Consider the following 13027-nt stretch of genomic DNA (forward strand, 5'->3'; position numbering starts at 1 on the left):
GTTTGCAGCTCTCAGGCCCAACCTAGCGCCCGCCTGAGAACCTCCCGGTTCCCGCGGCGCGGCACCGGGAGCGGGGCGTCGCAGCGGTCCGAGGGGGAGCGAACGAGGCCAAGGGGTGGTTTGGGTTAGTGGTGGCGCCGCGAAGATGGTCGCCAAACAGCGGATCCGTATGGCTAACGAGAAGCACAGCAAGAATATCACCCAGCGCGGCAACGTAGCCAAGACCTCGGTAAGGAAAGAGCGGACGCGCCTCTGTGCTGCAGCCGGAGCTGAGGCCCGAGTCTAGGGCCACGTCGAGTCCTCCCCAGACCCGGCCGGTTGTGGGGGCCCGAGGCCGCGAGCTGGACACTAAGTTGGGGGTTCGGGGAAGGGGGTGCCGAAGCTGGGCGGCTCGGGAACGGAGGAGAGACTCCGCTGTGGGAGTCCTGGGTCGCAGTGGATTTTTGCATTTGAAACGGTGGGTTTTCCTTTTTGCAGAGAAATGCTCCCGAAGAGAAGGCGTCTGTAGGACCTTGGTTATTGGCTCTCTTCATTTTTGTTGTTTGTGGTTCTGGTAAGTGCTCTGGGGGCCACGTCGGGTGGGAAGTGGGATGACGGGTTTAGGATGACGTGGTGACCTCTCAGTGGTGAGTCTGAACCGCGTAGTTCTCTACCCACCTGCCGCGCGCTCTACATAATTCTCTTTCATCCGAACAAATTTACTTGTCCCACATATGCACAGAGGGTGATGCTCCAGAAACTTCTCCCAGCTTGACTTGTGCCCACAGGATACTAGAAAAGGAGGTCGTCAGGTTCTTAGTAATGATCAAGCTGGAAGAAATGTAGAGCAAAACAAACAACGAAAACATCTCAGAGAAGGAAATAGGATGGTTTGCTATTCCATTATCAATTCCTTTGCAAAAAAAAGAAACTTGAACATTATGTACATATGGATGTTCTAACTTAATTTAACATGTCCCAGAATCTAACATCTTATTTCAAAAGCTGGGTATATTTTAGGGTAAAGCTAGTGCGAAGAACTGATTCACTATAGAAGAAACGTGGCAATTTAATATGTGACAAATGGTTTTAGATCAATAAAAGAAACATTTGACATATGGTAGAAAAATTCGTTATCAGGGCAGCCTGCTGTTAGCTATAGATTCTTGCCTCTGCAAATGCATTACAGAATATCATTTATTATCTTATATAAGCTGTTGATATTGAAGTACATGTTTCTGCATTTCAAATTCTGACATTCTAACTTTATTGGGGTTTCTTTTAAACATTTCACTTTGCCTGTCTCCTAAACTTACCAGTTGGAAGCTTTCCTAATAAATGGCCAAGAGCCAAGCAATTTATATAACCTAAAGATGATTGAATTTCAGCCTTGTGAGAATGAGGAAACATGCATGTTACAGGCCAGGCCTTCAGAGGACATGTAATATCTAGTGATAAACCAAAATAATTCTGTGCTTGAAAAACCTGTTTGCTTTGGTACTTTAAGTTCTTTCTGAAATGCTATTGTCAAACTCTCTGGGACATTTAAATAGAAAACTCAGAAGCTGAGATTTTAAAAAATAACTTAATGGACATTTGTTTTTTTATGGTAGGCCTGTCTTCATTTCTTATTACAATGAAGTTACATAGCATTTGCAAGTTACTTAAGGGTACCCTACCTTAACATTGCGTACCGCATAGAAATCTCTAAGACATACGCCAGGGACCGTACGTTTTTGGGCAAACTGCACGTTATTTAAATCATCATAACTACAGATCATAATGCACTTTAGGTGTTGTTTTTCAATAATTATAACATTTTTATTTACAAAAACAATTAAAGTTTCTAGAACTTTAGGGGCTACGTGTTCGGACCATAGGTTCAAGCTTACAACCCATCCGTTGGGTATGATTGTGCTGGGAGGGCCCTGCCCTCCAGCTGGGACTTACACGTGGCAGTGAGAGGACCCTGTCCTTTCATTAGTCTGAGGCTTGAACCTGGCCAAAACACTGTAACCGCGCCCCACAGTGGACAAGACAGTGTGTTGACATCTAAGAACACTCGTGAGCGGTCCTTAACAGATGGCGCGCGCGAAACAGGAGAAAACTCCTGAGCAGTACGCAATGTGTTAATAAATATTTGCCCCTTGCCAGACCAATTTATTCAAAGCATGTTTTAATATTTGCTCTTTCTCTTTACAGCAATTTTCCAGATTATTCAAAGTATCAGGATGGGCATGTGAAGAGCCTGACCTTAAGATGTTTCCATTCTCCTGTGAATTTTAACTTGAACTCATTCCCGATGTTTGATACCCTGGGTAAAAACAATTCAGTAAATCATCCTGCCTCAGAATGACTTTTCATATCATCATTCATGTGTCATTCCAAGGTTTTTTCACAAGTCATTCCAAATTTTCTAGTTCATACCACAGTGCCTTGCAAAAGCACCACATGAATAAAGCAATAAAATTTGATTGTTAAGCTACAAAAAAAAAAAAATGGATAAAGAAACAACCCCAAATGAAAAAAAGGCATAGTGGACCCTACTTATTCAGTCATTAAAGAGTAAGTTTTTTAATGTGGTTATTAAAACAGTATACAGTATAGGTAATTAGATTAAGTCCGTGTGGACAGGGTCTAGATTTTGTTAACTCTAATGAGTACATGCAGTTAGCTTAATTTAAAATTTGGAATCTTATGGTTTTTATATAGCTAGGCACTTATTACAATATCTTGAATTGAAAGCACACTCCCATATAGGGTCATGGACCTGTACTGTAATAAGGTGCTTATAAATGGAACAACTATACAGTTAGCCTAGTTTTCCCACAATCTATAGCACCTAGGAAATTCTAAAAGCTTCTAAACGCCTAATGTAAAAGGAGATGCTTATAGCCATGTTTACTTTAATATTATTTCTGGTACACTACCTTGGATTTTGCATGAGTGAATATACTAACCTGAGATGCCATAAGAAAACAACTTGGTTGAGCATTTTGTAATTTAGTCACTTCAGTTTCACTAAAACCTATCATGGTGGAGTACAGTCAGGGAAGGTTTGTTTATCTCACCAGTGATTTCATCAGAATTACTTTAATGTATCAAAGGGGTCTACTATGGTAGACAGAGTCTAAGAGGAAAAATACGACTAAAAATGGATGCCTCATCAGGACATACTATTGAGCCCAATGTGCCATAAAACATCTTAGCATGTTATTAGCACTTTTAACATCAAAAAGGCACAACAACTAAAAAGTTACACCTAGTTTGGAAATGTTTTTTCTAGATTTATGATTAAAATTGTTGGGGTTCTAGATACATCAGACTAATGTATCATCTGGAATTAAATGGATTTACTGATAAGGGATCAGTCCTTAGTTTTCCCTTTGTTGTATAATTTTATAGGTTATGATCAGACTTCCATTGTAATGGTAAGGGAGTAGGAAGGCAGATTTGGGGTTTTCTGGTACTGTTAAAAACTGAAAGTATTGGCTATTTAAATACTTAGCCATAACTTGATGAAAAAAACCTGAGAGATGTCTGTTAATTGGAAAGAAAGCTGCTTGTTTGCTTTGTTTAATTGCCTCAGGATATTTCTTTTAAAATAAGCTGTTTTAAAAGGAACAGAAGGGAAATCTGCTACTTTGTCTATACTCAGTGTGACCTTCAGAGAGAGCTTCTGATGCCCCAAGGTATGGGAGAGAGTGTGGGAGGGGAGTGGTAAGGCTTGTCAGGAATTTGACTACTCTAGGAAAAGAATCAGCTGACCTGGGGCCAGCAGGTTTTATCTTCATTGTTACCTGCCTTTCTCACCCAGGAAGTCAACTCCTATACTTGTTTCCCTCTTTGAAACAAGTATCTTGGTTAATTCTATTTTATTGTAACTTTTAAAATGAAAGTTATTGTTCTAAGTTCATAGCAGGTGCCTTATTCTTTGCTTTGAGTCAAACCATTCCATATCAGAATTTCCCTTGGTGTATCATAGGTAATTGACTTTAAGATGGTGGTGATGTCTTTTAATATACAATGTCTATTAATTTGACTGTTAAATTGCTATAGCTAGCAACCATTTTACATATGTAAAGTTGCATTCCCTTTGTATTTCATGTGTAATTTTCCAATTGAGTGCATTTTATATTAAGGATGGATTATGCATGTTTGGGTCAATGAAAGCTATGTCTTATTTGATTTGTTCTTTAAAAATAAAAGTTCCCTGGATATTTTATGCCTTCTAAAAGAAAATGATTTTACAGAGTTCCATTTTTTTTTTTTTAATAAGAATTTGTTTGAACCAAATTGATGCATGCTGGAAACCAAGATCACAAGTGCTCTCCAGAGTTCTTATCTGAGTGTATATTTTACAATTAATAGAAAATGATTTTAAAGACTGCCTAGTATTATGTTGTACTTGAGATAAAACAAATAGTACCCAAATGCACGGATTTAAAGTTTATAACTGGGAATAGGTAGCAAGAAAAATATATAAAAGCACAATGAATTAAATACTTCCCCACCTAGGATTTACCCTTATCTCATGTTTATCCAAGTCTGATTCAAGGAAGAAGCACGGTTCTTTTTAACTCCCTTCCCTAATTGAATTTTTAAAAAGCATATCTTTATTGATTTCAGAGAGGAAGAGAGAGAGAGAAACATCAATGATGAGAGAGAATCATTGATCAGCTGCCTCCTGCACGCTTCCCACTGGGGATGGAGCCCACATCCTGGGCATGTGCCCTGACCGGAATCGAACTGTGACCTCCTGGTTCATAGGTTGACCCTCAACCACTGAGCCTCGCTGGCCAGGCTCCCAATTGAATTTTATGTGTCATCTAATTTTGAGCACAGTATGAGAGTAAATGCTTTGTTGCAGTTGTCTACATTATCCAATTACTCTTTGTAATTTAGCTACAACATTTCAAAGAGTTGTCAGGATTTCATTGTATCTGTTGAGTTGTATATAATGCTCAAAATAATTGAGTGAGCTTCCAGATTAAGTAAAAGATTTTCATTGTAACAGGATACACTGTAATGGGCTTTTGACTTACATTAAAGAAATATGTATACTCAAGTGCAAAGCATCCTTTACAGATAAATAAAAAAATTCATGATTCTTCTTACCAAGTTTTGTTGGTACAAAGGACTACCATATTGTGCTGGATTATGTTCTTGGAGGTTCAACAAACTTATTGTGCGTTAGCACCTGTAAAATGTAGAATATCATCAAATTTTATAAATTGTTCTGAAGTTTGATTTGCCTTTACCTTTTTAGTTTTACTTGTTTTAGACACAAACCACAACTTCAAGAGGTAGGAGTTGGGTTCAACAGCATGTGCAATATCACTCCCTCAGAATCCTTCCTTGTCTAGACATAATCCTTGTACTGCTTTATCTTCAAGTTGAATTAAAACAAAAATGTCCTAATTTGGAGAAGTACTAGTATGCAATAAAAGGCTATAAAGTAAGCTGAAGGGGAAAATTCAACAGTCTGGACTTAGATAATCCAAAGTAAGTTCATATCTATTAGAATCAAAGGTGGAAAGGACATGGGAAATTCTGTCCAACTACCTCACTTTACAGCTAAATTAAAAAATTAATTCAGTGAATATTGAGTAACTTACATGCTGGATAGAGAGAGCTGTGAATACGGAGTCCCGACACTTAGATCTTGCAATCCAGTAGTGAGAGAAAAGACAATGATGACCATAATTGTAGTAAGTATTTCAAAGGAGAGGTAAAACCTGATAAATGGTTTCTGCCCTCACAGAGCTAACCGAGGTAGAGCAGAAACTAGAAACAAGGTTTTCTGCCTCAGTGTACCCTGCGGAAACCTAGGGATGACTGCGAAGCATCCACACAGAACACTTCTGTTTCCATGACTCTTCTGTTCTTAGAAAAGCTCTTAATTTTTTTTTCATGTTGCTAATTAAAAAGAAAAAAAAGAAAGAAAGAGAAAGAAAAAGAAAGAACTTGTCCCTTTATGGATGCAATTTCTTTTGAAAATGAGTTTGTGACAAATTTAGTATTGGCATTTCCTGTACAGCACAAAAAATACAAAGATCAAATCAGTAGTGTTATCTACTATAACATTCAAGTGTACACTTTTTAAAAGTATTTTGCTATAATTTTATTGTAATTTGTTTTAAAAATGTTCATCTGTGATGTTGAAAAATAATTTGATAATTTAGTCAAAAAAATGCCTTCATCTGCTCTCCATAGGTGCTTTTTATAACAAAGGTTCAGTGAATAAATCAAAGGTTCAGTGACTTCCAGTGTGCAAATTTCTACTTTGCAGTGCAGACAGAATTAGAACAAATCTGCAAATTTAAATAATTAAAACTGTGATTTCAGTGTCATTAAATAGGTTATAACAGGTTTTTCTTCTTTCCTCACTGGAGAAAGTCTCTAATAGGAGAATGAGAATAATTGATTTTAGAGCTGGAAGGAACTTTATTTTTATATATATATATATATTTTTATTGATTTCAGAGAGGAAGGGAGAGGGAGAGATAGAAATATCGATGAGAGAATCATTGATCAGCTTCCCCCTGCACGCCCCCTACTGGGGATTGAGCCGCAACTCAGGCATGTGCCCTTGACCAATATCGAACCTGGGACCCTTCAGTCTGTAGTCGGATGCTCTATCCACTGAGCCAAACTGGCTAGGGCTGGAAGGAACTTTAGAAATGATCTTGATTAACCCTTTATTTTATAGTTGAAATTATGGCCTAGAGAAGTTACCTTTCCCATTACCAATGAGCCCGTAGCAGAGCAAGGATTAGAAAACTGGCTCTTTAAGTCAGAGAAAAATAAATATCACCTGATCTCACTCATTTATGGAATATAATGAACAACATAAGCTGATAAACAAAAACAGATCCAGAGACAGGGAATCATCAATCAGAATGTCAAACCTCAGAGGGAAGGTAGGGGAGGGTGGGGGTAAGGGTGAGAGGTCAACCAAAGGACTTGTATGCATGCATATAAGCATAACCAATGGACACAGACAACAGGGGGTGAGGGCATGAGTGGGGGGGTGATGGGGGACACATATGTAATAAGGACACATATGTAGTACCTTAATAAAGAAATTAAAACTACAAAAAGAAAAAACACAAAAAACTAGCTCTAGTGTTCTGAGTGCCAAGGAATTATTGTTGTGTGGCAATGTCTCCTTTTACTTCAGGAGATTATATATTAATCTCAGGAAACCCCATGAGTGTTCCATTAAGGTAAATCTGAAGATTTACTAAACTTCAGTGAGTTCCCACTGCAACTGGGATGGAAATAACTCTAGCTTTGATTGTCAGGACACTTCCCAATGTGGCAACAACCTACCTTTTCAGCCTTGTTCCCCACGGCTTCCCTCCATAGACCTGTTCTAGCCCAAAAAGTCTACTTTCATTTTTCAGATATCTTGAACTCTCTGTGTTTTTATTCAGTTTACCTTCATTACAATACCTATTCTTCAAAGTCTAGCTTAAATTTTACCTCCTCTGTGAAGTTTTCCCTGGCCATGGAAATCAGAAACACTTTCTTTGGGATTTATGACTCTGGACCAGTTAGCGTTTATTATATTGTCATGTTTATTTGTTTTATTTTTAAATTTTATTTCTTAGTTTCTCAGAGAATGGAATCCTTAAGAACTAATTCTCTCTCTCTCTCTCTCTCTCTCTCTCTCTCTCTCTCTCTCTCGTCTACTCTCACCACCCTCAAGGTTAGTATGAAACTTTACACACATAGGGAGAGCTCACCTTTTTAGTTGAGTGATCAAGTGTAAGAGAATGATGAATGCCCTCTTATATCAGAATCTTCAAAATAAGAACATGTTTTATAAAATCTACCGCTGATATAGCCATTATCTCAACATTTTCCAATCCCGGCAACCTCTGCTTAATGGCTGGGCTCAGCACCAGAATTCAGTCTGCCCTTGAAACGAACTCTCCCAGGATATGTTTGATTTTTGGAAATGTATCAACAGAGGTATTTGTCCTTCAGTCATATTTGAGGACCTGTTCATAGTAAGTGCCACTGAGAAAACCAAAAGGTGTTTTATAAAGAAAGCTGACACCTCACCACACCAGTTTGTCCAGTTATAAGGAAAAAGTCAAACAACCATGCTTGCTATTTACAGCACGTGTTTGGGGGCTTTCAGCTGGCTCTGTCCTCTCTTATCCTAGGTTGCAGGAGGGGCAAGGATGCCACAATATGTGCCCTTCACACCAGACCACGAAACCAGAATGGCTCTGTACTCCCATAACCATATCCAGTCTCTGGCAGGGATAGCTTGTTCTGTCGTCAGAAAGGAATTTTCTACAGTAAGGCCATGTTGGCTGGCATTTAAAATGTGGCAGGATTACCAAATTTTAGACTTCATACACTGTGCAAAGGAGATTCCCAGGGCCTGTTTGGAAAAATGCCATCCACACACACATGGAGAGCTTGGAAAGAGCGCTTAGTTTGGGAAGAGTGCTTACCTCCTGGCACCTGGGAGTGCCCCTTAGACCAGATTCTAAGGCTCAAGTTTCATCTGGGATTGAGAGAGATTATAATTTCTGACAAAACCCAAATCATAAAGGTAAACACTGGGAGTACCCAAGCATGTGTCTGCCTACCTCCAGCCTTGGTTACTCCTACACACCCCACCTGTTAATTACAGGTGGATGACATGAAGAAGCAAGGTGCTACAGAGAATGAAAACCATCTCAGAACCTTTAAGTCATTTCTGCTTGACTGAGAACAGCAATCAGAATGTTTTTAAAGGTGAAATCCCTTTCTTTGGCTAAACATTACATTACAGTCCACCTGACTGACAAGGAAAGCAGACTAGTGCAGTTTAACACCCAGCCTCTGTCGGAGGTCTAAAAGGAGTAATCTGTTACTCAGAGTATGGCCAGAGGACCAACAATAACCTGGAAGCCTGTTAGGAATGCAGAATCTCAGGCCCCACACAAGGCCATTAAATTAGAATTTTCATCTTCACAGGATCCCCAGGTGAATCGAATGCAAATTAAGCATGGAGCAGTGTTCAAGAGGGCTCAGCATTCTAGTTCCAGGGCCTTAAGCAAATTCCCAAATTCCGCAGGCTTCTCTGTGACATGCAACTGTTATGAAACCTAATGACAGTAACTTTGTGAATTGCCAAAACAAAGGGTGAAAGGCCTTCCTCACTGAAAACAAAAAGGACCTGCAGCCTCTGTATTTTACTTGGCAGGAAGGACATTGCCAACTTTCTTAGGATCACTTGCTACTTATACATCTTGTGTCCTAACATGTGATTTATCTTTGAAAATGTCCCATGTGCACTTGAGAAGAATGTATATTCCTTAGCTTTTGGGTGAAATGTTCTGAAGATGTCAATTAGTTCCATCTGAACTAGTGAGTCCTTTAGGATTGCTGTTTCCTTGTTGATTTTTTCCTAGAAGATTTCCAATGAATTCCTATGATTGTATTGTTATCCATCTCTCCCTTGATATCCTCCAAAAGTTTTTTTTTTTTATACATTTGGACACTCCTGTATTGAGTGCATATATATTTACCAGAATTATAGCCTCTTATTGTATCGATCCCTTTAGTATTATGAAGTGGCCTTCCTTATCTCTTGTTATGACCTTTGAGGTCTATTTTGTCAGATAGAAGGATTGCTTCCGCAGTTCCTTTTTTGTTAATTTCCACTTGACTGAAAATTTTTTCCCATCCCTTCACTTTCAGTCTGTGTGAGTCCTTTGTTCTGAGGTGTGTCTCTTGTAGACAGCATATATATGGATCATGTTTTCTTATGCAATCAGCTACCTTATGTCTTTTGACTAGAGCATTTAATCCATTGCAGTTATTGATAGGTACTTGTTTGTTGCCATTTTATTCTTTATGCCTGTGTCCCGTCATCCCTTTCTATTTCTTCTTTTTAGAATAGTTCCTTTAGCATTTCTTGCATTGCTGTTTGGTGGCAAAAAACTCCCTTAGCCTTTTTTTGTCTGTGAAGCTCCTGATTTCACCTTCAATTTTGAATGATAGCCTTGCTGGATAGAGTATTCTGGATTCAGTTTCTTGCTTTTCATCACTTTGTATACCTCATGCCATTTCCTGATGTGTTTCTGTTGAGAAACCAGTTGATAGTCTTATGGGAGATCCCTTGTAGGTAACTTTCTGCCTCTCTCTTGCAGTCTTTAAGATTTTTTCTTTTACATTTGCCAATTTAATTATGATATGTCTTTGTGTAGTTCTTTTTGGGTTTATCTTAATTGGAATTCTCTGTGCTTCCTGGATTTGTGTGACTTTTTTCTTCCCAAAGTCAGGGAAGTTTTCTGTGGTTATTTCTTCAAACAGGTTTTCTATTCCTGCTCAGCTTCCTCTCCTTCTGGTAGTCCTATTATGTGGATGTTGTTTCATTTCATGTTGTCCCAAAGTTCCTTTAACTCTCCTCCTGCTTTTTAAATTTTTTTCAGTTGTTGCTCTGCTTGGGTGTTTTATTCTATCTTGACTTCTAACTAGCTGATTATGTCCTCAGCTTCTAGTCTACGTTGAAACTTTCCATGGTTTTCTTTATTGCAGCTATGTCATTTTCCTATTGATTCTTATTCATGTTGGTGTATTTCTCATTCAGCTCCTTATAATTCTCATTGAGGTGCTTCTTCCTTCTCATTCAGAAGTTTGAGCATCCTTATAACCATTACTCTGAATTCTTTCTCTGACAAATTACTTGCCCCTATTTCATTTAGTTCCTTTTCTGGTGATTCTTTCTTTTCTTTTTCGGGAGGTTGTTTCTTTTGCTGTTCCTTTCTATTTGTTTTTATGTCTTAGATCAAACTTCTATGCCACTCAGATTTTCTGGGTTGGACTTATGTAGTAGATGTTTTGTGAGACCCAGTGGTGCATTCCCTCAGGTCTCCTGGGCTGGGTGTTTTAGGAAGGTCCCCTACTTGTGATGTTTGGGTTCTCCTGTTGTAGCTGGGTCTTGAATGTAATTGTCCTGTTTGTGGATGGAGTCTCCACTCAGGGTGTCTGATTATGTGGCTCATTCTGTATCATGTCGTGCCAGCTGTTGTGGAGGTGCTGACTGAACAGCACAAAATATAACAGGACAAAACACAACACAGAAAAAGAATGTACACAAGCGCCCTATATCCACAACAAAAGTGACCACCAGAAAGAGAAAATAGAGCAAGAATGATAGAAAAAAAAAGAAAGAAAAAATATGGGGAGAAAACACAACAGAACAAACAAATAAACCAAAAAGCACAAACAAAAAACACCCAGAAAAGGGGGGCGGGGGCGGTGCAGAATCTATAGATGCCAAGCTTAAATAAAGAAAATAAGGTTGAAGAATTAGAGGAATGGGGAAAGGACCATGGTTTAGAATAGAGAAGGGAGAAAAGAAATGAGAAGATAAGAAAAAAAGTTTGAAAAGGAGAATAGAGGAGAGAGCAGATAGGCCTAACTTTAGGAAATGAAGCAAGTTAAAACATCAGGAGAAGAAGAAATGAGCCAGAGGAGAGGGGAAAAAATTGAGTAGTGATGAAAAAGAAAAGAGAAAGGGAAACTGAGTAAGAATAATGAAGAAGAAATTAGATATATGAATAAACCAACAGAGACTAGAATTATAACAAATAAATAAAGTAGATAGATAAAAAGGATCAATTTTTTAAAAGGGGAGAAAAACTAAAAAGGAGAAAGAGAAGAATAAAGGAGGAAAAAAGAGAAGAGAGGAAGAAAAAGGTGTAAAAAAATAAAGAAAATAAAAAATAATAAAGTGAAGTGTTGTTCACTTCAGCTGAGTTTAATGCCCCATGGGAGCTGGCTTAGGACCCCACTCTTCTGTCCTGTTTGCCAATTCGGGGCTTCCAATTAGATATGTAGGTGCTAACCACTGTCAGGTACTGTTTTTTGGCTTTTAGCACATTGCTTGAAGCTCCAAGCAATCCACTGGTCCACTGCTGTGTCTGTCTCCACAGGCCTTGGCTGCAAGCAGGTGGGACCTATCTGCCCTCTTTGCCTGTCTGCCAGCTGTCAATCTTAATCACTCAAGCATCTGTTTCTGACAGGGGTTGGTGCTGTTTTGCTTTCAGGGAATATGATGGGTGTTTTTTCCTGTCCCAGAGGTACTCCTCCGAGAGTGGCCCAAAATATTACTCTGCCTTTGGTTGGTCAGAGATTCTAGTATGGAGACCAATGGGGTCAGCTGGGACCCTGGAGTTTTTATCAGTCTGGTCCCCAGAATAGCAAAGCAAATGGCTCCTGTTTCAATACAGTCACTGAAGGTTCCTTAAGACTGTTCAAACCCATAAGCTTGGCCTCTGCCTTTGTTTCCTCTGTAAAGCTCAAAATGCAGGGTGTGGCAGGCTCTATCACCTGCCCTGAGGCTATTGGGAGGGGCTAGCTCCTCTGCAGAGAAATGGCCCTTTAGGTTTGGAAGCCTATGAATGTCCCAATGCAGAACTTCTGGCTACTGCTTTTCCACTTCTTCCTGCCCTGCTTTCCTCCCCTGCCTCTCCTCAGGCAATTCAAGTCTGTGCCTTCCTCCCTGCACCAAAGCCTCAGGTGAGTGGGTGCAACTGAAAACTCCTGTGTTCTGGGTTTAGAGATTAAAAACAAAAACAAAATAAAACAAAAACAATAATGAAACATCGGCTTTCTCTCCCACCAGCACTGAGCTGATTTCCCCTTTTGTGGGGGTTGCCTTTCATGGCTGTGGTCTCAGGTCCAGACTCCCTGCAGCCAGCAGTTGGATGTTATGCATGTTACCGCAGGACATAGCTCTGGTGATCAGCCTGGGCCAGGCTTCTATTTTTCTGAGGGAACAGATTTTCCTGTAATACAGTTTCCCCCTCTCCCTCTCAGCCTGCCAGCCTGCCACCCCCTCACAACCTTGCAGCCCTTCCTACAGGTCTCTAGGTGTTTTCTGTCCTTCCTTACTATAAGTCACCTCCTCAGCTGGGCCTCATTTGTTAATTCCAGATGAATGTTTTCCATTTTAGTTGTATTTCCAGTCTAGCCCTGGGACAAGGTGCACTATTAGGTCTGCCTATTAGGTTGCCATTTTCCCCCCTCCCCC

The 13027-nt window shown here is 39.5% G+C and overlaps 1 protein-coding gene across 1 annotated transcript; it reads left to right on the forward strand.

The window, feature by feature from the left end:
* Positions 1-6: 6 nt before the first annotated feature.
* On the forward strand, positions 7-2465 carry SERP1 (stress-associated endoplasmic reticulum protein 1). Its single transcript, XM_005863471.2, has 3 exons — positions 7-229; positions 478-553; positions 2182-2465. Exons 1-3 carry the CDS (start codon positions 146-148, stop codon positions 2220-2222), a joined length of 201 nt encoding a protein of 66 aa, XP_005863533.1. The 5' UTR covers positions 7-145; the 3' UTR covers positions 2223-2465.
* Positions 2466-13027: the final 10562 nt, after the last annotated feature.

This window comes from Myotis brandtii, unplaced genomic scaffold, assembly GCF_000412655.1.
Source record: "Myotis brandtii unplaced genomic scaffold, ASM41265v1 scaffold179, whole genome shotgun sequence".
NCBI lineage: Eukaryota > Metazoa > Chordata > Mammalia > Chiroptera > Vespertilionidae > Myotis > Myotis brandtii.